Raw genomic sequence first — 25,978 nt, forward strand, 5'->3', positions numbered from 1 at the left:
TGTAACTTACTAACTTATCTTGCTTAATGCTGTGTTTATTGCAAATAGGGCAAAAAAGGGGAATGTAAACACGTAAAATATAAAATATCAAACTATACTTGATATCAAATAACCACTACCGCACAATTTAAAGAACTTTGGAAGGTTGGTAAAAGAACAAAACGATGTTATAAATACACTATAGATTTATCAATTTCCCCCATTCCGCTAAACAATGGGGAAGGCAAGAATAGTTCGTCACCCATACGTTAGTCCAACAGAAACCGTACCGATTTGGGCGTTCGGCCGAAATCATCCTCCATTGCATTGAGCGTCGCCTCCTTGATGCTGTGGTCAGCCAGTACCGACCGAATGCTTTGCAAGGTACGCTCGATATCGGCCACCGACGCAAGGCAGCGGGCGGCCAACTTTTCCTCCGAATCGTTCCTATTCTGCTTACCTTGCGCATCAGGAGTGGCAGTTGGTGCGTCGCATTCTTGATGCTTTTCACACAGCTTCCGAAGCTTCAGTGTCGCCACGCACAGGTCCCTAAGATAGTTGGCCGCTTTTTGATCGAAGCGTTGCAGGGCAGCACTTTTCGCTGGTGATGGCTGTTGATGGTTGATGGGGACATTCTCATCGTTGGCTTCCGAGTCGAGAAAGAGCGCTTTTCTTGCACTGGCTGTACAGCTGCGATCATCGTTGGTGTTATTAGTCGGCTGCGTTAGTCCCGATCGCGAGAAAATGGATTTAAAAAGTCCTTGCGATTTGCGGGTGCTTCCACCGCCGCTCGGGCTACCGGAACCGGAAGCGATACTGTGCCGTCCACGGATGGCTTCCTTCACCGAGCCAAGATTCAACGAAATGCTGCTTGAATTGTGTGACTCGTTTAGAAGCGATTCGTTCGCCGATTGATCCGCCGCTTCGTTCCACGTGAGATCGAAATGTTCGAACATGTTGTCGGCCGTTAGATCGTCCCGTTCGCGCACCACACCCAGCCAGAATTCTAGCCTGGCCGGTAACCACTCAGCCACACGCCCATTGGCGCGATCGACGATGTTGATCATGGCCCGGAAAATGCCTTCATCTTGCCACACCTGCGTTTGCTTGAACTCGTAGTCCAAACCAACGGTACGGCATCGCTGACTAGCTTCCTTTACCATCATCTGTATGTGTGCTAGGCTTTCCTCGCTCGTGTGCTCCATTATTCGGCGAATCTCTTCGGCCAAGTTTGATTGCACGGTGGTTGCAGCACAATCGAGCGAATCGCGAACGAGTGAGGGACGCTCCTTTGCACCATCGGACTTGTCCCGCTTACCGGTTGATTGTAGCAATGCTTCCTGTTCCGTTTCAAGCAGTTCCTTGCGACATTTGTACTTGAATTTCTCCAACTCAAGACAAGCCAGGCGCTCCTCGTACTCCTGCTCATGGGCCATCCGTTCGGCTTCGATACGCGCAATGGCTGCCTGCTTTTCGGCGTCCAGTTCACGGCGTAGTCGGTTCTCCTGTTCGTGCAAAATTTCCTGATGAGCCAGCTGGAAATCTACCATCTGAGAAAAAAAAATGAAAACGGAAAATTATTATAACACATCCTCTTCAACTCTCGTTTGATTCATGAACTTACAATCTGAGCAGATTTTTTGTTCGGACACAGCGGATTCGAGATGCGGAAATAGTGTGAGCCTCCGATCACCAGACGATCGCCATGGAACAACTGACGACGATCCTGGATCAGTTCACCATTAACGAACGTTTCATACTCCGTGTTGGTTTCCGGCAATAGAAATAGCTTTCCATTTTTGTTTTCTATCGAGCTGCAAGATACATTTTGCATTTAACCTTTAGAGTTATCCAATAGCTTCAAATTATCTTCTCACAAAATCGCTTACCAATGATTGGGCGACACGAGAGGACCCTCCAGCACAATATCTGGCGCCGACAGGGAGGACGGTCGTCCAATCCGTACCGTCCCCGGTGGAATGATGTACAGCAGCGTCCCAGACAGCATTGGATCGGCAGCCAGGTTCACCAGACACGGTTCCTTCTGCTCGGCCGACAACTCCAACGCCAGCCCTTTGCGCTTCAGCAGCTTCATCTCCGTTCGTCGGACATCTTCCGCTTCCTGCAACCGTTCACGCCAGGACCTTTGAGCATTGGTAAGCTCCTGCTCGGTTTCGGCCAGCTGTTGGCGCAGTGCCTCAACCTCACCATCGTCAACGGAAGTTTCGATGATGATTTTACGCGGTGGATGATGATGTTGGTGCGCTTCGGACAAACGCTTTTGACGCTCGTAATCCTGCCGCAGGACCTGCAGACGCTCGACCTCCGCTCGCAACTCCCGGATAATACGATCGTGCGGATGTTCGTTCACCTTCACGCGGTTAACGATGCTACGTGCCTGGCAGGCGTACCGAAGCGTGGCAAGCGTTTCGTCCAGATGAATGCTGGCCGGGGAAATGGTGGCCAACATTACTGTGCGCGAATTGCCGCCAAGATTTTCCTGCAGAGTAAATGATCGATAAAGTTAGCTTCTGTACACCTTTTCCGGACATTATTTACTAAGATGGGAGGTACAAAGAAGAGATTGGTTTTAAAGTTCCTCGCGCCAAAATGCGAATCAAAACGGAAACGTAAAACTCATCCAATCGTGTCCATTACGATAGAACTGAATCAAATTTGCGAAAAAACAAACGAACCATAGCTGCCTTTCGCTTTTGGCGCGTGCCAGAATTTTATTGAATTTACACATTCTTTGTTGTTTGGTACCGTCGATTGAAGGCATTATCTAAACAATCCTGGCAACAGTTTGACTTTCGAACGCCTTAAAAGCGGTGAACCCCGTAAGAGATAACGAAGCTTGTGGAAGGTGCCAGTAACACGATAGCCATGGTCAGGGTCGAATATGGCGGTGTTATCTGATCGTTAACCGCAAATAGCGTCAGCATCCATCATTTGCCCATTACTGGCGCAGCGGCAACTCCATCACCATGGAATCTAGACTCATCAAAGAGATTAGAACAACTAATATGAAATGATTTTTGAATGAGTAACTTTCCTTTACTTCATATTAGATTGTGAATAATGCTCATCAAACAACAGCCAGCAACGCTTTCCCCATTCACGTGCAGCATTGTCTGGAGATGAAGGCAATGTAGTGGACAAATAGTACCTTCCCTTATCAACAGTGTATTTCTAAAGATGTTGGGGGTGTTCCAGGTATTTCGCGCTTCACTCCCTGCTTCTAAGTACATTTCAAGTGTGCTTCTATGATAAGAAAAAAAGCACACAGAGTTTATCTAGAAGGAAATATAAACAAATACGACGTGAGATAGCAACGAAACTCCCGGAGGTTGAAGTTTTAGGGTAAATAAGATACGTTTCAATACTGCCATGATTGTAACTAGCTGCATTGAGTGCTGAATGTAGGTTAACAATTTTTATCGACTGGCAGTTGTTGGATGGCAGACAATATGAACCAAACTGGAGAGGAAATCAAACACAAGTACAACCATTTTGCAACCTCTCAATTTTACTGTTTTTAGCGATCGGGATTTTAAAAGTAGATGGCAAATAAAGGGCGTGGGTTACTAACAGGATTGAACTTCGAGGTTTTTGAAGAACTTCAACACAGAGAAAGGAAAACTCATCTTGAGAATATCTTCAAGAGAATCAAGACTTTCTTAAAATTGCGGAGAAAATAAAGCGAAATTTACAGCCAAAAAATTAATCACACGTGAATCACTTTATGACCTGAAGACCTCTTGTTTACCTCAGCGGTAACTATATGCGTCTTTTCACCGACCATTTAGATAAAACCACGTACGGATATTGCGCCGTTTTACCTGTTTCCGCTGTACACAAGGTACCGAGATAGAGACTTAGTCACCCGTAAACAATAATGAGCGAAGAAACATCAAGCAACAAAACGATAAGCGTGTTAACATTCTCCACTTCAAGGTACGAATCCTTGGGCGGATGCAATCACCCTCAAAGGAAAGAGCTTTAGTTCCTTACCCTTTCGGTGCTTATACTGCGCTGCTTGTGAGCTGTTATCAGCATCACAGAAACAAGGGAAACTATTTTGGAAGTCAAAATTGCTGAGGGACTTATCACCCAATAAAAAAAGCCCAGCGCTCACAGGTAGCGCAATAAAGGAACCGAAAAACAGGAACAGGAACGAACCAGTATTGTTGTTGTTTGGATTTATCAGCGGGCTTACTCTGAAGGACAACTTATTTATTTTCCCCAAATTTCTGGCCAACTATGAAAGGGTGTTTTTTTGTAAAAACTCAAGACCACCAACAATTTGGCAATCATCACCTGCTGAGCACCATAGTTCTACCCCCATCAGCCGAATAAACGGCTTTCTATGCATCCAGTTTTATTGGTGCAATTAAAAACGATTATAGCATTTCGTCCGGTTCAGTTCATATGTAAGCTACGTTATTAGCTACCGATGGGACAAACAAAAGCGATGACCTAACCTGCCTGCACTCATTCGAATGTATGCACTCAAAATCGAAGATACGGTCAAAAGTTGCGGGGCAGTGTGTAATCGAGTGTGGCCTCGGCCACATCGATGCGGAACCAAATATGATCAATTTTCTTAATCAATAATTGATGGATCCTACGCAGAGCGATTACAGCGACGCCAGGGTGACCCCCGAGGACAGATACTGTCACCGAGGACTACCCGCGAGGTCCGGTAGTTGTTATGTAGCGCCGAGTACACGGCTTAATTGTCTGAGAAATCGGTGTAAAGTACGCTTAACGCTAGTTGATACCGACTTGATAAGGGTAGTGGTGGAGAAGATCAACAGGTAAAGGAAGTTATTTAATCTTCCCTATCAGACTGTTTACGAAGATCAAGTAGGGGTGTGTCGTTTTTGCTTGACGGACCTATCTTATTTTAACCCATTTAAGTTAAAAAGTACTTGAATAGTTTTTTTCTTCAGCTTTCACACACTCAAATGATCGTGATCGCCTGTTAATCGATTAAATACCACCATAAATCCAACATTACCTTAGATTAGAGTTCTACCGATAGCAGAGGGCCGGTGTTTTTCGATGCACTTTATCGAAGGTCGCTTTTAATGCCGAAAAAACCCCTTAGGTTGCGCATCTACATTCAGAAGGTGCAAAAAAAAAGATCACCCACAGTAACATCCTGCATGTAGAGCATACATCACGGCGTATTAGCAAAGGGAAAAGCAGTAAACAATTGGTTTGATAAATGTAATCGCGAGTGAGTGAGATTAGGAATAAATCAAATACCAACCCCATCGCACTGTGCTATCACTAGCAGGCAGATAAGAGACCAGCCAGGTCTGGGATCTTTTTCCCATCCCAACAATATTACTGTTCTGTTCATATGAAGTTCATTGGTTCTGTTTTAAAAGTATGAGCAACGAGTGGCATGTTTTCTGCAAACGTACATGCTCAATTTTCTTATCAAATTAACGAGATTTATTGTCGCCCTTTGACAAATTCTCGTACCAAAACATTGACTCATATAATGCTGCCACCTGCAACAATCACGTCATCCTATTCTCAAAATGCCGGCAAGCAACAACGATAGCACTGAGTAAGTTTGGCTCAGCAATTGCAGTTAATCTTCCTCCGTCCGTCCGTCCGTCCGTCTGTTTGCTATCAGCATCAGTTCTATGCTTGTGTCGTGTGAGCATAGCGAATACACCGTAAGCCGGCGAATTGATGCTATTTTTAACATGCTTATGTTTTCCTTTTCTGCAGTCTGCCTCCACTCTGTATATACAACACAGCATCCCATCTCGTTCGCTCAATAGTTTCGCCTCTTTCTTTGTAGATTTCATTTCATCCGTTGCCATAGCAGTTTGAGAGTGGAAGTGGTCGCTCTTCTCCCGCTCTCTTTGTTTCTTTCTCACTTACGCAAATGTACGATCTTGTAGTAGCATGGCAACGCTGCTGGTGCAAACAGGTTTTCACAGCGATCAAGATGTTTACCTTTTTTGTAGTATGCCTTTTTCGCGTACGTAGAGATGTACAACTACTCTCACTATCTCTTATATAGATTTGAACATAATGGAATTCTTCTGCACAGAATACGGCGCCAATATTTTACTGAATGATGTCCATCGACAGTGCGAAAGAGCGAGAGCACACAGCGTCGAGTAGAAGATTTGTGCGTAACCGCCGTTTTGCTTCGTGCGACACAAACTAACACCATTGCGCTGTGTTCGGAACGGCGGAACAGAGGCACTACCACATCCAGAGAGACGCGTGCGCGCGATATTGAGACGCACGACGTCTACGTGTGTGCTTCCACGTTCCAGTCGGCGGATCCCCTTGCTGCGTTAACTCCCGGCTCGCGGGCCTCCATCGAACAGCGCGCGGTTTGTCTGTATGCGAACCACCGTTGTGGCGTTGGAGCAACGAACGCGCAGCATGGCCGGAACGGAACGATGAGGAGGCTCGTACGAGTGCTGGTGGCGGTGGCGGTGGTAGAGTGTGTTTTTATATATCCCTGGCCACGCTCAACGCACGCTGCAGTTCAGCTCAGACAGTTGTCCAATGTAACAGCGGCAAGCGAACGTTTCACAGAAGCGAATGTATTGCGTCGTTTTTGAGAGACAGTTAGTCAAACGAGTGAAATCAATGTGCGTGGCACATATAATGTGCAGTTAGCATACTATTCTATACGACCCAGGAGAAGCATAAACAAATGTCACCAACCGAAACCGTGGTTAAGGGTGAAAGTTTTCCAACAGTTTGAACACATAATTTGTTTACCAACAAAACGTTGTGTGTGTTTGTGTGTTGGCTTGTGTTGCTAGTAGAGTAGTGAAAGTGTGCTAGTAGTGAGCGACGGTGTGGACAACGAGTTTACTAAAGTAACCCAACCTTTTTAAGCCCCATCGTAAGAGGAAGCCATTTCTATGGCGGCAGTGAAGCATCATTAAGCGGACCTGTGAATAGTGAAGCACCACAAATTGATCCAAAGGACAGCTTTGGGTGGAGGTTAACCAAATAGACAATACTCTCGTGCAAGAGCTAGCAGTTCTGGTTAGCAGAAACCATACAAAAACGACCAAAAAACGTACGTTCCTACCAAATTTGAAAGGCAACCTTCAGGCGATCGGCGCGAAGGACCTAGAGCGTGTTGTTATTAGTGTGACAGCAAAAAAAAAACGGCATCTTAGTATCCTTGACCACTTGTACCCCAATCCGTGACCATGGATATCTACTACATGAGCGACAGCATCCAGTACTCCTCGTTCCGCGGTCCAGTTTACCGGGACTACGAGAAGTTCCCGTACGGTACGCTCGAGAATCCTCTGAACAATCCCGTCTCGAAAGCTAAGCAGCAGCAGCAACAGCGACGACACCACTCGAACTCGAGCAGTAGCAGCACAAGCGCTCAAGGTAAACCAGCACAGAGATCAAGCTATCACAATCATACACAACACTCTCAGTACGGAGGAGAATGCTGCCAGTACCACTGACGTCGCCATGTACTACCTGCATCGTAAAACAAAAAAAAGGGGTGTGACAAAACAATGCCTATTTTCCGAGGGGTTTTCCTATAGTTTTGAAAATAACCCAGCTATCTAGACGAATGCAAATGGAGTCACGTGAAGTGCTTAAAACCCCAGCAATAACACATTACAACATCGCAAACAGCACGTCAAACGACCGGAATCGCAATAGTGTGTCGTGGCATACTGCGATCTACCGGTGGATTTTGTTTATCGGTTTACGCGCTACGCGTGCTACACGCCGCGTAGCTTATTTGCGCATTACTTGAACCACAAATTGCATCCGACAAGGGGGGATACGACTTTGCAACCTCAATGTTTTTTTTTTGCAAATTTCATTCACCCTACTGATTGTTTGATGAGTTTCTTCCGTTTTTATATTGCACGAACCCGCGAACGTAACCTCGAAAAACTACCTCGCTCTCTATCGCTCCTCTGCTCATTAAACGCACGACGCAGAGAGGTGCATTAAAGAATGAACGTTCTTTACCAAATTCAACATTTTCGTTCTGTTGACCTCCTTCGTTCACGCTTGCTTGCTTTGGGCATGCTCTTTGCGCATTAATTCGTTCCAACGATGCAGCGGAGTAGCGGCAACGGTCTAACAACTAAGAAAAAAACAGGTCCAATTAGTATAAAAAAATGTGGTCCAGAGATTTCGGGAGCTTATTTTTTCGAAAGGAAAAACCCGTTCCCCGAATATTACGCACTTGCCAAACATAGCCCCAACCCCGAAATTGTGTTTACTTCAACACTCCAACGTTCGATCAGTGTGTGACGGCGGTTGCTCTTTTGATGGGGTCAGCAAAGCAGCACGAGATATACATAAACGAGACACAACAAAAACACCTCATGGCCAAGGACCACGTTTGCGCCATCGGAGAAGATTATTGTCGTTAGGACTATTTTCTAACTAAACAACGTATTGGCTGCTGCTGGATGATGCTGACTCAAGAGAAGCGCTGCATCAATCACGTACAAATGGCCGGCAGCGAATCGCTAAATTTAGAATGACCGAGATATAAACAGATCTGCTGTACAACGCCACCTCTCTTCTGTCCATCCATTTAATTCATACGTACAAATCTCATTGTAGTAGAACTGCCGCACTGCCTGACTGACTGACTGGCTGTGTCTCGTGCTCTTACGCTGATTTGGCTAAAATTACACCGGCCCGTGGATCAGTGCCAATAGCGTGGGTAATCGACACGGCGCCACCAGTATAGTAAGGAACCCCTTAAAACGCACCAAAGTAGCGCAGCGCACATTCCACCAAGACAGACTAGTGTCGCAAACGTGTGGTTGTGGCGGGTGCAGCAATATGAAACCGAATTGTGGGGCTTTGTGGGCCACAGAAATAGGGAATTAGAGAAGGGCTTGATGGTCCGTGGTCAGTTACTGCAACACTTTAAGAGTGGGGACGCGGCTACGTTCTTCGGTTGCCCAAAGCGCAATGAAACCACTGAACCTTGCCCGTCCATCCACTTGGGGCCTCATAAAAGCCCCACCCGTCCATACTTGCATTCCTATCGGTGAAGAGTGTGTGCGAGACCGGTTTGATAAAAATAGTAAACAGCAAACAACATACCCCCAGAACTGGCCCTCTTCAAAGCATCAGCACTTCACTCGTTCCGAGAGCGTTGTACTTTGTCCGTGGAGGACCCAGGTCTCCAGAAAAGCGGAACTGAAATCTGACGCTTATTCTGTACAACGGACAAGTCCGCGGCGCAAATGCCGATCGTCAACCAGCCGTGAATATGCACGCTTTTGTCTTTGTACAGTGATGGTACTTAGCTGAACGCGCCAAGGCTGACATCATCGTCGTCGTTGTCGTCTACCTTAATCCCACATCTTCCCCGTTCCGGTCGGGCCATAGGAAGATTGGAAGAAATGCGATACTTTCGCATTCGATCCTACAGCAGACCACTCGCAGTGATCATCATCTGGACAGTCGCGCGACGTGTTTTTTTTTTGCGAGTTACAGCATCGTAAATAATCTCATTCAACAGCCATATCAGCAGAACAGAGCACGAAACGGAAGTTTGCACTCAATGCAAATGTTGTGCAAGCGAGAATAGAGAGAGCTCAACCCCCCCCGCTGAGCCAATGTTTGCCCTTGGTTTGGAGGGACAAAAATAGTAAGAGGGAAACAATGCACTCGGGGCAACCAAACGAGTTCGGCCGACCGGGAAAAATGTGTTCACAGCAATTGGAGTTGAGAGAAATATTCACATTAGCTGAAATTATTGCTTCTAGCCGTTAGAAAGGGTGTCTCACACTTACGTCAAGATTGTTATGTCAGAAGTGTCGAAAGCGTAGAACTGGGACATATTCAACGCAAGGCACGTTCGCGCGCCATCTTTTAGACGATATCTTGTGTTAAACGTCGTGAGAAGATCATAAGCATTGCGTGACGTTAATTTACGCTAAGCGTCTTGATTAACACTTCCCGGGAGTGCTGCACTTACAGCCGGAATTGAACCGAAACCTGTTTACCTATCGGGTTAGATCGAGAAGGGCACAACACGAGAGCGATCATTTAGATCCCATTTTCCGCGAGTGATGAAAATAAATATTTCCTTGGATGGCTTGAAACTGTACTATGACCCTTCTCCAGTAACGCGGAAATGAATCACTGGTCCCAGCATTCTGAATAATACTATTAACTGTCTCTGCTTGATGTCTCACACCATCGCCAGACATCCATCCGGGACATTCCGGGTCTGAGAGGTTAAATCGATGTCACTTGCCCGTCCTCTTGGTGCACGCTCATTTATGTCGGGGATGCATTCATTCCTTCCGATTGTCGTCTACTGACTGCAACACGCGATGCACACCAACCACTCCACCAGACGACCCGCACACACAACAAATGCTGATGTGATGGCGACATGCACACCTCAAGTGAAGTTTGACCTACATTTTTTCGTGCGTAAGGTTGAGAGTGTGGGAAATCGTTCGGCGGGTGCGCATGCGTTACACCGAGCTCGGGAAGGGGAAAAAGTAATGCAACGATATTCAATTATTACCCCTTAACCGGAATATTGCTTTTGGAGCATACTCTAACAACATCTTACCGACGAATGACCAACAGGCTGGCTGGAAGATTAATAGCGAAGACCTTGAAAAAGGTTATTCCATTGTAGCCAGTCGAGAGGTTTTCACGCAATACGGACAGTTTTCCATCGGTTTCGATTTCTATCGGTGAGGAAAGTGACAACAAGCGACCGGTTAAAAATAAAAGCAGCAGCCACGTGCACGCGATCACGTACACAATATCCAAGCGCAGCTGATGGCCATCAGCTGCTTTGGGCAGATGGCATTGTTAGCCAAGGACGCTAAGAAGAAAAAAAGTCGAGATGAAGATATTGCTTTCGAAGAGAACACCGAATCGAAAGAGATGGACCCTCTAAACCTAGCGAGCTAACCGGCTTCGCTCAACCATGCGAGATAACCTTTTCCGATTTTTAATGGGTCGGCTGCCTGAGGGCTGATTGCAATTGTGCCGCACCCAGGCCGCCCAACTAACAGCCGATAACGTGCTATCTGTCCGGACACACGGTGGACCACATGGGGATCCTAACCTCCAAGTGCGCTCCAAGTTCATTTCCATGTCCATGAGGTCCCAAGGTCCGTTGCTTGCGTCGGCTTTTCCGATGATGATGCCGTGGATGCATCATAGGTTGGACGTACGTTTTCACCCTTATCAGTAAATTTGCCATCAATCTAATGCTATCAGCGCTTGGGGGGTTTTGTAAATATATAACTATTTTGTTGTGGCTTTTTTGTTGTTGAATCCGGATTCAAATTTACATGGAACTGAAACCAAAAAAAAGGGGGGCGATAAGAAATCGACCGATAGTACCGCGTTTTTGATTGATTAACACTTGCGGTGGTTTGATTGTAGTGTGTACTTCGAAACACGCGTCCGGGTGGGATCCCTGTGCGTCTGTCCTACATTCGCGGTTGAGTTCTAATCTTTTGCTGGACGAAATTGCGATTTGGCAACTTGCCCTCGGGAGGCACCAGTCTTGCGATAAGGCTTGTCGCAAAACGGTCCGTCGAGGACATCTCACAGACACGGAGCAGATGAGAGAGTTCAACCACTTTTAGTAATCAAAATAAGGAAACGAGAAGAGAAGTGAAGCCACAACAACAAAAAATCTCAAAACCTAATAATCTTCCAGACATTTTTTTTTTTTTTTTATTCATAAAGAACGGCCTGGCCGTATTGCTATCTTCCAGACATTAATGATTAATAAAATATATATTGATAGGAAAGCAAAAAAAGTGAGGATTAGAAGTATCAAGAAGCGGATAGAAAAACAATATTTAGAGCACAAAAATGTGGACTGTAACAGGACAAACTTCACATGCTTTATGCGCGGCTCACAGGTTTCGCTCACGTGCCCGCTCCTCTATCATTACAATTTTATCAATTTGTAAACAAATATAAAAAACTCCCTCCCAGCGTGGCAATCGTTTAATAGCTTGGACATCATGTGGCCACAGCTGCTCGGCACACACAAGACACACAAAAAAAAGACACGGACGGCCATAAATAACCGCTTGAAACACGAACGTCTCGTGACTATATGGCGAAAGAGATATCACGGATACAAGGGTTGTTGTGTTGCGTCCACTTGGAGTAGTATATCTCGAGAGGATACCATCATTGGGCGACACCCGAGCGCAGAGGGAGTGAACCATCATCATTATCATTTTGCGCAGTACATTTTCAAACGACACTGTTACAGGTTAGCGAAGTAAAGGGACTTCATCACGAGGTTAGTTTGAGGTATTGTATTGCAAGAGTGCAATGCACCAAAAACATTCAATTAGAGCAAAATCCCCAATTAGATTAGAGCCGCTAAAGACGATGGGCGCGAAGAATTATGACACAAAATGGCAGCGCATACATTGGTGGTGCAGCAACACTACTTTGATTAGATAAGGCATCCTCCCTCCTGATGCATATTTGCATTTAACGAAACTGTGTAAATGTATGTTTGGTAAATACCCGGCTGCGCGGACGCGTGATAAGAACTCCCCGTTGGCCAGAGATTCAATCTCGTCCTGCCACTACATTGTGATGTTACTTCCATATCGTCTGTTTTATTTGCTTGAACCGTGTGTACTGTTGCTTATAGCATCGTTTTCTCTCTTGCCTCTCCTTCCAGCCAAACTGCTAAGCTACATCGGCAAAACAGCGTCCGCTGGTAAATCGGCAAAGGATTCTTGCCCCTTTTGCAAGGAGCAAAAGAAGCGACCGCTCGGCGCATACATGCGGAAGCGTGGCCAACGCATCACGACCGAAAGCATCAGCGAGGACGCGGAAGAGTGCAACGCCGATGAGCTGCGCGAGGAGGACGAGGAGGAGGAGATGTGTACGGCGGCCCGGGGCATGACGCTGTCCACCAGCCCGCCCGGTGACCAATCATCGCCAGCAGATTAGCCCGCGCGTTGCCGGCTTTAATCGACAGGAATCGATCGAAAGCAAATGAGAACGACGCCTACTGGGGACACATTGAGGAACAAAGCGTTTACTGATCATTAGATATTTTAAAGATAGATTTTAAGTTATTTACTTTCGTAAGAGTTTTTTTGGAAATGGAAAATTTAAATTTAATGCGCATTCAAACAAACTCAGTTAGCAAATCGGAGTACGACGGCAACTCAACGTACAGACGACGTTCAAAACGTTGGTGGCAAAAAAACGATAATCAGTAGTTAGCGTAACTTCAAACTGGCCTTTTTCGCGGTCGGGAGAAAACACCCCTCAAGAGAGACAAACGTACCCACTGTTTAAGGTTGATGCGAAAAGACTGATCTATATTATTAAACTTATTGCTACGAGGAGGACACATAGAATCACCCACAGGGGCACTCCTTCGTGTAGCAAGCGGAACAAATCTGAATGCAATTTTTGTTGCTGCACAAGAGATGCAAACACTGAAGCGTAAAACGGAAAAAAATGGTTAAATAATAGCGAAAGGAGGCATTAAGCAATGTAGGGACATTTTAGAACAGTTAATAGGAGAAAGGAGTGTTGCATTTTTTTTTTTTCTACACGATTTACAAAAAAAAAAGCGACAGACAGATCTTACACACTTTTCTCAATACGAACAAAACTCAACCACTCATTCGATATGCATTTTAGCATGTTGAAATTGGAGAAATTGCGTTTGGCAGGGTACGTCTCTAGTTTGCTGCCAACATGTTTTTACACCGTTGCTGTTACCCGCATGTGACACAATTTTGTTTTGTGTGAGATCGCTAAATGATGATTTAACTTTCCCGAGCATCACTGGCAGCTGGGAAAATCAATTGCTGAAAGAAAATGGTATAGAGAAAACCCCGTGGAAAAAGAAGCACTTGTAATCCGATCAATATACAATCAGATTTTTTAGTATTTAATCCCCCATCTGAGGTTAAGAAAAGTATGATATTTAGAGAATCGTGTTACATATATAGTACATACTATATTCAGAGCTTTTTTTGTGGATGTTTTCATAAACGAAAAATAAATATTAACCTATACAATATTACAAACGGAGCGTGTGTTATTTACATGGATGGAATTTTAATTACAGAGACAATTTTAGGATCATCCCACACGCAGTACAGCAAAAGGTAGTATTTTCAACGCTTAGCAATTATTTGATCCTTTCGTCTTGCCCTCAGAAAGATTTAAAAAGGATGAAAATCCTTTCCACGAACATTAGACCCCTTCTTCTCGAGTGTCGTTAAATCGGTTTGGCTGGTTAGATCTACCAATGACTATCGTGAAAATAAATGTTCGCTTCTATTTATGTATTAGGAAGCCTTACATGATCAGTTGGGGCGGCCCGGTAGTAGATGCGACAGAGGCACAGGTCTTCACACGGCAGGACCGGGGTTCAAATCCCATCCGGGGCCGTCCCCACATAGTGAGAGGACTGACTATTCAACTATGCGGTATCAGTTCGTTTAATAAACCAGAAATGGTGGGCATGAGCCTAAGAGGTCGTAAGGCCAAGAAAGAAGATAGAAAGTAAATGGAAAAGGACCTCCGATCGAGACAACTTTTGAACGTTTCCTCAGCATCGCAGAGATGATTTTTAATGAGCTCAGTTAGTTGCTCGGTGTTGATTGGGGATTTTACATAAAAAATATCCTCTTGTCCAGGATCTAGTACTAGAACACACGATCATAGTTAAGATATTCCCCTTTTTGGAGGAATTCTTGATTGATTGAAATCCATTTGTTTCTCAAGTTCGTTTTATTCAGAGATAAAATTAGGTCCATTTTATGGCCCTGTTGCGTGTTGCGTGGAAAACGGCTATAAAATAAATGAGGGATTGTTGGAGTGGTTTCCGATCCGATAAATATGTCTTTTTCCCCAAACAGTGAACAATTCCATACAAATTACCCTAATTGAAATGTGGACATCAATCGAGCGCTCTCCCCGGCCAATACAATCTTTGTGCCCACCAGCCCCGGGTTTGACCTCATATTGATAAGATACGATATCAATGGCGCAATAACAATGCACTTCACCATGCCACGGTCTCCGAACGCACGGGTAGACTTTACTCCGCAGGGACATCATGCGACACTTCGGTGCCCAACGTCCAACGTTCTCCCATTCGGACACCTGCAGCGATCCGATCTGATACATTCCCCCGCATGTCTAGAGAGGGTTTGGTGTCACGTATGCGCCTTGGCGCAAGTATCGACGTTGGACAAATTCTGCCGGAAACTGGTTCACACGAACCTTCGTTTATCAACACTGAGACTTTCCGAAGAAGCTGATAACAACACCGACTGGCGGTGGTGGTTTTATGGTTAAAATACTGTTCTTCTGTTGCGTCAGAGTGGGCGATTCTTTATCGTAAAATAAATTATACTGTCCGAAAGCGTGGTAGTCTTATGATAGGAGATGGTTTCCTTTGACTTTTACGCAATGCTTAAGCAACAATGTTCAAACTTTACCTATCCTTTCTGTTATCAATCAGACATATTTACCAAAGGGCAGGTTGATCGGTTCCATTGAATTTAAAAGCTTAAGTGGATCCCCTAGTAGGGTAGCGGTAGAAACGCTTGAAGCGGACAGTTACGTAGATAGACGGATTTAGTCGCACGACCTCCAGCTTATCTCGTAATCCGTTAATTGTGATGTTTTTTGGACGAGTTAACATCTAAACGAAAACATCCACCAGATGCAATGTGTAATTTTAGCTGTTTTTCATCCGAATTTCTTGAGCTTGCAGCTTCTCCAACATTAGGCATGAAACCCCGTTTACCATATTTTATCTGCCTTCGTTTAACCGACACTTCCTTTGTGGTTGACGCTTTCGCGTGCTTTCTGCGATCGGTTCATTGCCGTTCCAGCATTGCATCGAGTGAATTTTAAACATTTAGCTCACTTTTCAAGCAAATCTCAAAGCGTGTAGACGTTCGTCACTATCGTGACAACAACAAAAACTGACAAAAAAAATCGTTACTTTCAAAATGAAGTGGAAGAAACTGTTCAGCGGTAAGCGATCCGATAAGCAAGATCGTTCGATCGATACAGGTGCGTATAAATCGATCGCTTCCCATGTTCGTGTGGTTAATTTTTAAAGTAAAACAATTTTAGTGGATGCACCGGTAGTGTCCCGTAAGCCCATCCAGAAAACGTGCTGCAAAAAATGTGCCCTCGTGTGCAAGTGTAAGCATCATCGAAGGGTTCTTCGCAGTATGACGCTTCCGCCGAGTGGAATTTTGATCAACTAGCGATTGTGTGTGGTACAAATATACTCATACAGGCAATAAATGATATTCCATTCCTAAAATAAGTGTGTCAATTTTTTCAAACCTATTATGTTTGGTACTCACCCTCAGCAGCCATGTAAGCACCGAATCACGGTACGGGATGTAGGCATTCGCACTTTTCTTCGGGTCTGCTAGTGCCGCTATGACTTTCCCAAGCGTCAGCAGACTCTTGTTGATGCTAACGCCTTCCTTCAACCGTGCACCACTCGCACACGTTTGGCTCACACGCTCGGAACCGGCCAAATCGACCAGACTAATTTTGCTTTGCTTCGTCTGCTTCACCGACGTACTACCGGGGCGGTCGGTCGCATCGTCCGTATCGCTGCTGTGCACAATTTCGACCAGCTTCAGCACAACCGAAAAGATCGAATGTGATCGGGAACTTTTATCGTTCATGCCGGTGGCCGCTGTCGCTCGCTGGCTGTTTCCAACCGCCAGCCAATTCCGTAAGGCAGTGTGGGAGTCTACCGGATGCTTGCATAGATCAACCACGTACGGACCGTACAGAGGGTGTTCGCGGACCTTCAGCGCCGGTCGCTTAGATCCTTGGCCAGGGGTCGATAGGGTGATCACGCCATCCGTCGGCGTAACGGACAGTAGGTCATGTATTTTCTCGTTGTAAATTTCAAAATAGCTCACTTCCACCTCCGCATGCACCTGGCCCTTCAGCGCATTAATCCGAGCGAACAGCTCGTGACAAAAGCGTGGTATAATGCCAGCGTCCGGGTTCGGAGCTACATCGTAATTCTCATCCAGATCCATTCCCATCATGCTGTAGCTCTTGCCGGATCCCGTTTGACCGTACGCGAACAGGCAGGTGTTGTACCCTTCGAACGCCTTATCGAGCAGTGGATGGACAAGGTCGTTGTACACACCCGCCTGACTCACGTAAGCAGGATCCTCCGCGTTACACGACCAAAACACATGATCGTACAGAAAGTAGTGCTCGACTCCGGCAAGATTATCGGCCGTGTTTCCCCCATTTATGTACAGCTCGTTATTCTCTACCCGGACAATATTCGCCACCGATTCGATGCATTCCTTCGCCGATAGGGGCCGAATGCGTACCGCTACCTTCAGATTGCTTATTTCACTTCCCGTGCCATCTTTGTCCTTTTCCTTTACGCTGCGTTGCGTTTCATCGAGCTTTGTTTGGCTGGTACGATGTCTCCCTCCGAACGCTTGGGGACCGTCCAGTGAGGTGCGTGAAAAACATTCCGGTGTCCTTGCGCTCAGCAAATTCTCGCGGGCTACGGCACGCTTCAATCCGTTGCGCGGTGTACCGAAGTCTTTGGAAACACTTTTAGACGATACCGGCGGTGCTCGGTACGTGGACGATGGTGTGTGGCAACTGTTTGTGTCAAGCGAAGTGGACGATTTGGATTTCATTTCTAGCCCATTGCCAAAGCTAGGAGGACGCACGGAACCGCTTTTGGGCGTTCGGACCGGTGTGGTCGGTAATGATTCCGAGCTCGATGTATTCAAGTGGGTACGCCTTGTGAGCAAACAGGTAGCCAATTTCGAGCTTGCCGGACGCGATCGTGGAGTGGACGCTTTCGTCGGTGACGAAGTTCCACCGCCGGTAGCAGCTGTTGCTGCTGGACCAAACCGATGTTTTGGTGTTGCAATGCGAGAATTCATCGTGGCACACTCGTTACGGCACGGGAAAACAGATGCAGGGGTAAATACACTAAGAAAAATACACGCAAAAGCTGTAAAATCGGGACAATCACAAAAACGAGCACGACTATTTATGAAACATTTTCTTGTTAATCCGCCACAATACCAAACCCGGACGGCAGTTGCCCCAACAGCTGCTGTCAAATGGGAGGATTTGAAAATGTGTGCGTTTAGATCGATGACTACTTGGTTTCTTGGAACGTGGGCAAGCGAAGTTTAAAATAACGGTTACAGTTCATTATAATTGCTTGTTGGTGAGGTATATATGCTACATTTCGTTGGTAATGCAAAGTGAACGTGATAAATATAAGATAAACTGAAATAATTAATGCAAATAAACGCGATGAAAAGAATAAAAATACATTTTTAACTTCCTGCAACAAAAAAACAACGAAAACATCGCGCATCGTTCAAAGATGGCCGCCGTTGGCGGCGTTGCACGGTGACATTTTTGACAGCAGCTTCGTTGAATTCCAGATGTTTTCCAACCCTTTCGTTAAAAAATGCAGTGAATCCATGTTAGAGGAATATATAATACCGACACCGATTTTATCCTGCGTGCAAATATACGCTTCGAACCGAGCAAATCAAATGCAAGAGTGGCGCGAGTGTAGTGTGTGTACATAATGCGTTTAGTGCTCTAGGAAGCAAGCAACAGTCTGTTTAGTTGCACCGGAACATCGGTCGAATCATTATCATTATCAACATCTGGCGGTCTCTCTGGATACACCGAACCGCACACGTACGCAGCAAAAAGGTGGGAGGAGTAAGTAAGACAAAAAAAAACAAAATGAAACACGCCGAAAGCCGGGGGTCTGCCCCGAAGGTGAAGGTTCCGCTGAAGGAAGAATCCTCCTCCTACCGGGTGCATATAGCGCTCGGGCTGTTTCTTGTGATAATGTTCCTGTCCTTCCCGACGCTATGTGGCGCTCACGGACAGCATGCCCACGATCATGACCATGATCATGATCACCACCATCATCACGAAAGTCCCAGCTTTAAGTATTCGAAGCATGCGAACGAGATGTACGAGGAAGAACCGGTAGCGGTTCCACATCATCACCATCACCATCATCATGGTGGAGATGAGAACCACGACCATCATCACCACCATCATGATGGCGGTCATCATCATCATCACCATCATCAGGAAAAGCCAACTGGTGACAGTAAACCTCCGAGAGGTAAGCAATAACTGATCCTATTCCTAAAAACAGTCGAAAAAGCATTGTTTTTGTTGCCCATTTTAGATACGTTCTACATCTGGGTGCATTCCCTTGGCTCGACGTTGCTGATTAGTGCGGCACCGTTTTTCATCCTCTTTGCCATTCCGCTAGATAACACGGAAGAGATGCAGCCACGGTTAAAAACACTGCTTGCGTTCGCTTCGGGCGGTTTGTTGGGCGATGCCTTCCTGCACCTGATCCCACACGCTATTCAGCCACATTCGCACGCGGACGGTGGTCACTCGCACGGTCACGGCCACAGCCACGGGCACTCTCATAATCATCATCATGGTGAGGAAGGCGAAAGCCATGGGCACGATATGCGTGTCGGACTGTGGGTTTTGGCTGGAATTATAGTGTTCCTGGCGGTCGAGAAGTTCGTGCGTTTGATAAAGAAAGATACGGGACATGGGCATGGTCATGGACACAGTCACGGTGGATCGAAACCGGTGGCTGCACCGGCACAAGACAAAAAGGCTGCCAAAAGCTCGCCACCACCATCCCCAACCGAGGGTAAGAAGGAGAAGAAGGACGGTGGCAAGAAGCAACCGGAAGGTAGCACGAAGTCGAAAAAGGAGGAAGCGAAAGCAAAGGGCAAAGCCGTGCGGAAAGAACCGAAGAAGGAGGCTACCATTAAGATCGCCGGCTATCTTAATCTGGCGGCCGATTTTACGCACAACTTCACGGATGGTTTGGCGATCGGTGCGTCTTATCTGGCGGGTAACAGTATCGGCTTGATCACCACGATCACTATCCTGCTGCATGAGGTGCCGCACGAAATCGGTGACTTTGCCATCCTGGTAAAGTCGGGATGCTCCAAGAAGAAGGCGATGCTGTTGCAACTAACGACGGCCGTCGGTGCGCTGGCCGGTACCGTGCTTGCCCTGCTGGGCAGTGGGAGTGATGCGGCAGAATCGTGGGTACTTCCATTCACCGCCGGTGGCTTCATCTACATCGCGACCGTATCGGTGATACCGGAGCTGCTGGAAGAGTCCACCAAGCTGTGGCAATCGCTGAAGGAAATTACGGCCATGTTGGCCGGCGTGGGCATGATGGTAATTATTGCAAAGTTTGAATAGAGCAAGCGGTAGAAGTACGAGGTCCGGTGGCTGCCGTCTATCTTCCTGTACCTTCGTCATCGTCACACTTCTATACATATACTACGTACGTATTTTATTTCCCTGTGCGTGTTTTTGTTCCGTTGTTGTAGCCATTTTGTTCGTTGAATGTGAAGGCGAATTTCAAAACAGCGCTCTTTAAATGTTAGTTAGCCGTAGGAGATGTTTTGTGTAACTGTGCCCGACTTGTAGTGATCGCATGCGCATGATCGCTTACTGTCCACTGGACTTTGATTGCTTTTCCCATCTGGTGGGATCCCAGTTTGTGTACCGGTGCAAAACGTGTCAAAACTACAAACAAACGCCCAACGTCCAGTTTATTTAACATTAATGCTCCACTTTGTTTTCACAAACGGAACTGTCTTAGCTAAGGAAGAACTGCGGCAGAGAATAGGTGTAAGAACAAAAAAAATGAGAGCAATACTAATTGTAGCACTATTGTCCAGCCGGCGATGCGATGGGTGGGATGTGATAAGAATAAATAGCCGAAATCGAAATACATGTAACGTTGGCCTGGCCTGGCCCAAGCCCAGGTCCAGTAAGAAGCGAAAGCATTCGAAGCTAATTGTGTGTCGTGTTCGTTTTCGTAGTTTATTGTGTAGATATGCCTTCCAGCTGTTGTGTGTCTATTTTCTTATCTGTAAGTAGATTGTTACCTTTTCTTTCTCCACCGTTGAGCGCACCGCTCGTCGTGCAAATAGTCACGCACGAACTGATAGGCGTTATCGTCGATCGGGAATCGCATGCACCGCGTCTGTTTCACTGACCCTTTTGTTGCAGCCGTTTGACACAGTAGCAAAAAGCTAATGCATGTTGATGTTTGATGTGTAGGTACTTCTTGGAGGGTGAATCATTGTGCGCTTTGTCCTGTCGTGCCGTACTGATTCCGGTGTTCCATTCTCATTCCAGGGATCGTGTCTGAAGGTGATTGAACACACGATAGAACAAAGATGAGATTTACTTTACTCTCGAAGCACATCGTTCTGCGTTTTTATCGTTATACAAGCGTACGCGTTGAAACGAAGCTGGGCTTTGTAATTGTTCTTTCTTTGCACGCATCTTGTATGCGCTTTCTTACCGATCTATATGCAATGTTATCGCCAACGGGTTTGTTGTGGCCGATTTGTAGAACGAATTTAGAAGAGTAATAAAATAACTGTTTTAAATATGATCATGGGAATGCTTCGAGTTTGTATTACTGTGTATTATTTAATTAACCTAATAAAAACAACGGTTAATTTGAATTTTCGGTGAATCGAGCAAAATAGCTCACAGGTCCGATTTTCGTGCAGTTTTGCTCGAACCGATGGTTGATGGTCGAGCAGACTCGAGCAGCAGAGTCGAGCAAGTTGCTGTGTTTACGTTTTGGCACCGACGGGAAATGCGACATTATTTTGTGTGCGAAAAGAACCATTTGTTTTTATTGAAATAAGACCGTAAAAAGCATTTAAACCCCTTGGCATCATGGGTCGTCGTTCGATAAACACCACCAAGAGTGGTAAGTACATGAACCCGACGGACCAGGCCCGCAAGGAAGCTCGCAAAAAGGAGCTGAAGAAAAACAAAAAGCAGCGCCAGATGGTCCGGGCTGCCGTGCTGAAGGGGAAAGATCCGGCACAGCTTATCGAGGAGATGGAAAAGATCGACGAGATGGAGTTTAACGTGTACCAACCGTCGCCGTTGAACGAGAAAGTGCTGAAGGAAAAGCGTAAAAAGCTGAAGGAAACGCTGGATCGGGTGATGCGGTTGTACCAGGCGGATGATCCGGATCTGTGGGCGGAATTGAAACGGAAGGAGGTGGATTACGAAAAGCGTCGGAATAAGCGTATCCAGTACTACGAAAGTGTGCGCCATGCGGAACAGGTGCAGGTGGATGATATCCCACTTCCGTCGGCAACGGAAACACCTACGCCGCTGTCCATCCCGCGCATCCCGATGCCACCGAATGTGGCACCGCCTAGTATTGTGCCTCCGTTAAGGAGTGTACCACCGCCGGCACCTTTACTGAAGAAACCGGTTGAAAATCCGGTAGAACCAACCGAACCGGTCGATGATGATGATGGCATACCGGGCTGTCCACCGGGACCTCCACCCGACCTCTTCGACATGCCCGAGCTGGATTACGATCTGGAGAACTTCCACGCGGAAACACAGAAGAGCGTCAAGTTCTACGACGACGGTGATTCAAAGGATAACACGGAAGAGTCGGATGGTGGCGAAAAGCAGGTGAAGCAACCGAACACCGTACAGCAGAAGATGCTTGCCCTGTCCGGTCAAAACATCGACGACTTCATGAAGGAGATGGAAAGTGTGCAGAAGAAAAAAGAGCAATCCCACGCGGATTCGACATCGCTGTCCTCTATACCGACCCCATCGGCTCCTCCATTACCGAACCCAGCACCAGCTCCCGACGCTTCAATGCCCAAGTTCATGCCAATGCCATCCTCCATCCCAATGCCCGGCCCACCAGGATCGATGCAACCGCTCATGATACGGCCGCCACCGCTAAGGCCACCCGGTCTTTCCGGTATGCCCGGCGGACTTCGTATACCCGGACGACCTGGTATCCCTGGCGGTCCACCACCCGGTATGCCACCTCGGATGGGCATTCGGATGCCGCCCGGACCACCTGCCGGACCACCTCCAAAACACATACAGCAACAGCGCAACATGCAGCTACACCAACAGGCCCAACAGCAGCAGCTGCTCCAGCAGAAAGATCCCAAAAGTGCCACCATTTCGGCAAAACCACAGATTCGAAACCTCAGCGCGGACGTTACCCGGTTCGTGCCTAGTGCGTTGCGCGCGAAAAAGGACGAAGTGCGGAAGGCGAAGCCACCGACCCGGCCCGTGCACGATCAGCACGACGCACGTACGGTCACGGCGGATTCTTCCAAGCCAACGAAGGACGATGCTTATCTACAGTTTATGCGTGAGATGGAAGATTTGCTGTAAGGACGAACCGTGCTGATTAGAATTAAAGTTGAAAGTGTTCCAGCGTTTGGTAGAATTACAACTAACAACAATAAACCTGTAAGATACCGAAAGCTTCGAATTCCGGACTGTCCTCTTGGAAGTTGCCGATGAAATGAATCGAGAAGTTTGTACACACCGATGAGGTTTATTATCGAACAGGTAAGAAGGTAACAAGGTTTATAACGTCGTGAGTAAGGTCGTACTCCTGGGCGGCCAGGAGTATCAAAAGCGTAAGGAACAGAGCGGGTCGTCATTACTTTTGCATCGCTTTAATTTGCTCCAGACAGTACGTTGCCTGTATCACAGTCTCTTCGTGCTTGTGTTGGTTGCCATAGCGCCAGGCGAACGTGCAAAACTCGGACGCCTGTCGCAGTAGGCCCTGCTGAAGGTAAAGCAAACCGAGATTCGCTTTGTACACGCCGGCTTCCGAGAGGTCCGGAATTTGGGCCGCGAGTGAAATGGCCTCCTTCAGGAACCGTTCCGCCGAAGCGTAATCTTCCAACTAGAAGAAGCGTTAGAAGAATTACTCGTAAAGCAGCATAGAAAACATCCGAAGCGCGAAATCGCGGTAAACTTACATTTGAGCACGCTACGCTGAGATTGTTCAGTATCGTAAGCCCTTCCTCGGTGAGCTTCCCGTGTATCTCGGTGTACGCTTCGTACGCTTGCAGGAACGCTTGTTTCGCTTCCGCAAAGCGTTTACTCTCCATCAGCAGCTGCGCGTACCAGTTCTTCGTGATTCCCCACAGCTCCCGGATCTCTTTCACGTTATCGTCGCCGAGCTGTTTCAGCTTTTCCTCCAACTTCGCCAACGTCCACTCGAACCCTTGCGCCGCTTTATCCAGATGTCCTTGCAGCTGGGCCAGATGCGCTACCTTCGAGCTGATGTGCAGCATTTTGATGTGATCCTCAAGAAACCCGTCCGAAAACAGTCGCTGCATAACGTTGACGAAAAGTTTTTCTGCCTTGGCGAAATCACCGACCTCCATCGCGAGGTTAGCCATAATGTCGTAGATGTATGTGATGCCATCCTTGCTCTGCAAGTCCTGCGCCATCTTCAGTGCGAGATGTAACATTTGCTCCGCCTTCTGGTATTCCTCTTTCTGTATCGATAGGATCGAGCGTTTGATGATGGTGATCAGCTGACTTTCGGGTGTGTTCTCATCGTCGGATTTTTTGCTAAACCAGGACAGAAATGAGCTAGCGGCGATAAAGTGTAGCGGGCCTGGGCGTCTTTTTCGCTGCTGTTCTTGCTGCTGATACTGTACGTCTCGGGCGCGGTTCCGGTTGTATTGGCGCTGCCGGGCCGTTCCTTCGAGCGCGATTGGTGCATGATTCGTGAACGAAGCAAGCGGAATGGTAAGTGGCGCTATTCGTGGGTGATTTATCGAGATAAAGAACCGTGAGGCAAGGGATGAGGTCGTTGCCGAGCGGAACATTTTCGTTGATTTCTGTATTTTTAGCACTTTTCCACTGAATCTCTACACAAATACTGGTATGTAAGCTGCGAAGGGGTGAAAATTTTCCTCAGCAACTAAACATGTAAATATTTGTATTTGATGATTTGACGTTACTTTGATCGAACCCATGTGACAGTTGGATGTGGTGTAATGCGTCAGATAAGCGCTCTTAAAAGACCGATGTTAGTCGACGTACTGTGATTGACAGGAAGTTGCGGGAAATGGAGAGATTAGAGAGCGAAAATAACTCCAGCAGAGAATTAGACGGTTCCGATCACAGCTGAGAGCCCAATAATAAATGGATCAGGGGAGATTCAATAATAACAATCGATGCTTTCAAAAGGTAAATGAAGGCATCATATAAAACTCAAACAGTTTATAAAAAAGAAACACACAGTCGAGGATTAGTTTATATTACTTTATTTGAATCATACTTATCAATGAGGGCGTTCCATGGAGAGTAGTCCTGTGTTAAGGTATTATAATGACTTACTGCTGCGCTGGTTTCTTTTTGTTTTCTTGTTTGATCCGCCGTTACTCAAAGCGATTATTACACACGGGAAGCTTGGCTGGCCTTACATACTTATGTTTGCAATGAGGTAAACGTAGAACGAAAATAAACAGTAAACAAACAGGCACACAATCTTGTCTAATCAATTTTACCTACAGAGCGCTTTCTAGTGTCCGCATTATGCTCATCGGATTGTAATACAACTTTGCTCACCTTCCTACACCTTAACCTCGGATGAGGTAGCTCTTCTTGCTGTGTGGAAGCGTTGAGTCGATACAGTTAAATAAGCTTTGCGCATTACGTTTATCTTAGTTAGGTAATGATTTCACAAAACAGGGGATTTTCTACTAATTTAAGGGGACACTTGTTTCACTTTGCGCTATTTAATGCTCGAGCGTAGTTTGTAATGCCCGAATTAATCTCTTGGCAAAACCACACTCCAGCCACGTGTTTTTGTGGTGAAACGTGGCTGTTGCTTGTATGGTTAATGTATGTGCCGAATGGAGCATTAACTACAGTTTTTCTACTTTTTGCACTTTGCTTGTGTTCATTATTTACTAGTTAATAACAATTGTTTAGAGGCGTTTGCAGTTATGTTTTGTGATCAAAATACAGATTTGGGTTCTGGTTTTGTGGGTTTCTTCTAGCAAGTTACTAAATGCTACAACCAACAGTAGCGAGGACCGGTTGAATGTGTAACGTTTGCTGCATTTTTTAA

General features: G+C 46.4%; 5 protein-coding genes across 6 annotated transcripts; 3 read left to right on the top strand and 2 right to left on the bottom strand.

The window, feature by feature from the left end:
* Positions 1-14: 14 nt before the first annotated feature.
* Positions 15-18,157, bottom strand: LOC118513806 (kinesin-like protein KIF14). The gene is made up of 4 exons (XM_036060009.1): positions 16,353-18,157; positions 1,869-2,479; positions 1,604-1,793; positions 15-1,529 (listed from the first exon to the last, which is right to left on the bottom strand). Exons 1-4 carry the CDS (start codon positions 17,928-17,930, stop codon positions 249-251), a joined length of 3,660 nt encoding a protein of 1,219 aa, XP_035915902.1. The 5' UTR covers positions 17,931-18,157; the 3' UTR covers positions 15-248.
* Positions 6,480-14,045, top strand: LOC118513829. Its single transcript, XM_036060072.1, has 2 exons — positions 6,480-7,380; positions 12,674-14,045. Exons 1-2 carry the CDS (start codon positions 7,191-7,193, stop codon positions 12,946-12,948), a joined length of 465 nt encoding a protein of 154 aa, XP_035915965.1. The 5' UTR covers positions 6,480-7,190; the 3' UTR covers positions 12,949-14,045.
* Positions 18,158-18,448: 291 nt separating the features above from the next.
* On the top strand, positions 18,449-21,493 carry LOC118513820 (protein catecholamines up). Of its 2 annotated transcripts, none has more exons than XM_036060055.1 (3): positions 18,449-19,153; positions 19,220-20,250; positions 21,223-21,493. In XM_036060055.1, the coding sequence occupies exons 1-3, from the start codon at positions 18,760-18,762 to the stop codon at positions 21,265-21,267; spliced, it is 1,470 nt and encodes a 489-aa protein (XP_035915948.1). In that variant the 5' UTR covers positions 18,449-18,759; the 3' UTR covers positions 21,268-21,493. The 2 variants fall into 2 exon arrangements, 1 of the variants encoding a protein (XP_035915948.1); XR_004906515.1 differs by having other exon boundaries at positions 18,450-19,153; positions 19,220-20,359.
* Positions 21,494-21,642: 149 nt separating this feature from the next.
* LOC118513818 (WW domain-binding protein 11) lies at positions 21,643-23,368 on the top strand. Its single transcript, XM_036060051.1, has one exon. It carries the CDS (start codon positions 21,778-21,780, stop codon positions 23,266-23,268), a length of 1,491 nt encoding a protein of 496 aa, XP_035915944.1. The 5' UTR covers positions 21,643-21,777; the 3' UTR covers positions 23,269-23,368.
* A 46-nt stretch (positions 23,369-23,414) lies between these two features.
* On the bottom strand, positions 23,415-24,861 carry LOC118513822 (tetratricopeptide repeat protein 19 homolog, mitochondrial). Its single transcript, XM_036060057.1, has 2 exons — positions 23,868-24,861; positions 23,415-23,791 (listed from the first exon to the last, which is right to left on the bottom strand). Exons 1-2 carry the CDS (start codon positions 24,726-24,728, stop codon positions 23,543-23,545), a joined length of 1,110 nt encoding a protein of 369 aa, XP_035915950.1. The 5' UTR covers positions 24,729-24,861; the 3' UTR covers positions 23,415-23,542.
* Positions 24,862-25,978: the final 1,117 nt, after the last annotated feature.

This window comes from Anopheles stephensi, chromosome 3 (assembly GCF_013141755.1).
Source record: "Anopheles stephensi strain Indian chromosome 3, UCI_ANSTEP_V1.0, whole genome shotgun sequence".
NCBI lineage: Eukaryota > Metazoa > Arthropoda > Insecta > Diptera > Culicidae > Anopheles > Anopheles stephensi.

Coding starts and splice junctions, on each gene's coding strand:
- LOC118513822 (XM_036060057.1), bottom strand. CDS start 24,728: ATGTTCCGCTCGGCAACGACCTCATCCCTTGCCTCACGGTTCTTTATC. Junction 23,792..23,867: donor TCAGCGTAGCGTGCTCAAAT/GTAAGTTTACCG, acceptor CGCTTCTTCTAG/TTGGAAGATTACGCTTCGGC.
- LOC118513820 (XM_036060055.1), top strand. CDS start 18,760: ATGAAACACGCCGAAAGCCGGGGGTCTGCCCCGAAGGTGAAGGTTCCG. Junction 19,154..19,219: donor TGACAGTAAACCTCCGAGAG/GTAAGCAATAAC, acceptor TGCCCATTTTAG/ATACGTTCTACATCTGGGTG. Junction 20,251..21,222: donor TGGCCGGCGTGGGCATGATG/GTAATTATTGCA, acceptor TTCTCATTCCAG/GGATCGTGTCTGAAGGTGAT.
- LOC118513829 (XM_036060072.1), top strand. CDS start 7,191: ATGGATATCTACTACATGAGCGACAGCATCCAGTACTCCTCGTTCCGC. Junction 7,381..12,673: donor TAGCAGCACAAGCGCTCAAG/GTAAACCAGCAC, acceptor CTCTCCTTCCAG/CCAAACTGCTAAGCTACATC.
- LOC118513818 (XM_036060051.1), top strand. CDS start 21,778: ATGGGTCGTCGTTCGATAAACACCACCAAGAGTGGTAAGTACATGAAC.
- LOC118513806 (XM_036060009.1), bottom strand. CDS start 17,930: ATGAATTCTCGCATTGCAACACCAAAACATCGGTTTGGTCCAGCAGCA. Junction 2,480..16,352: donor TGCTTACATGGCTGCTGAGG/GTGAGTACCAAA, acceptor TTTACTCTGCAG/GAAAATCTTGGCGGCAATTC. Junction 1,794..1,868: donor CTCGTGTCGCCCAATCATTG/GTAAGCGATTTT, acceptor TGTATCTTGCAG/CTCGATAGAAAACAAAAATG.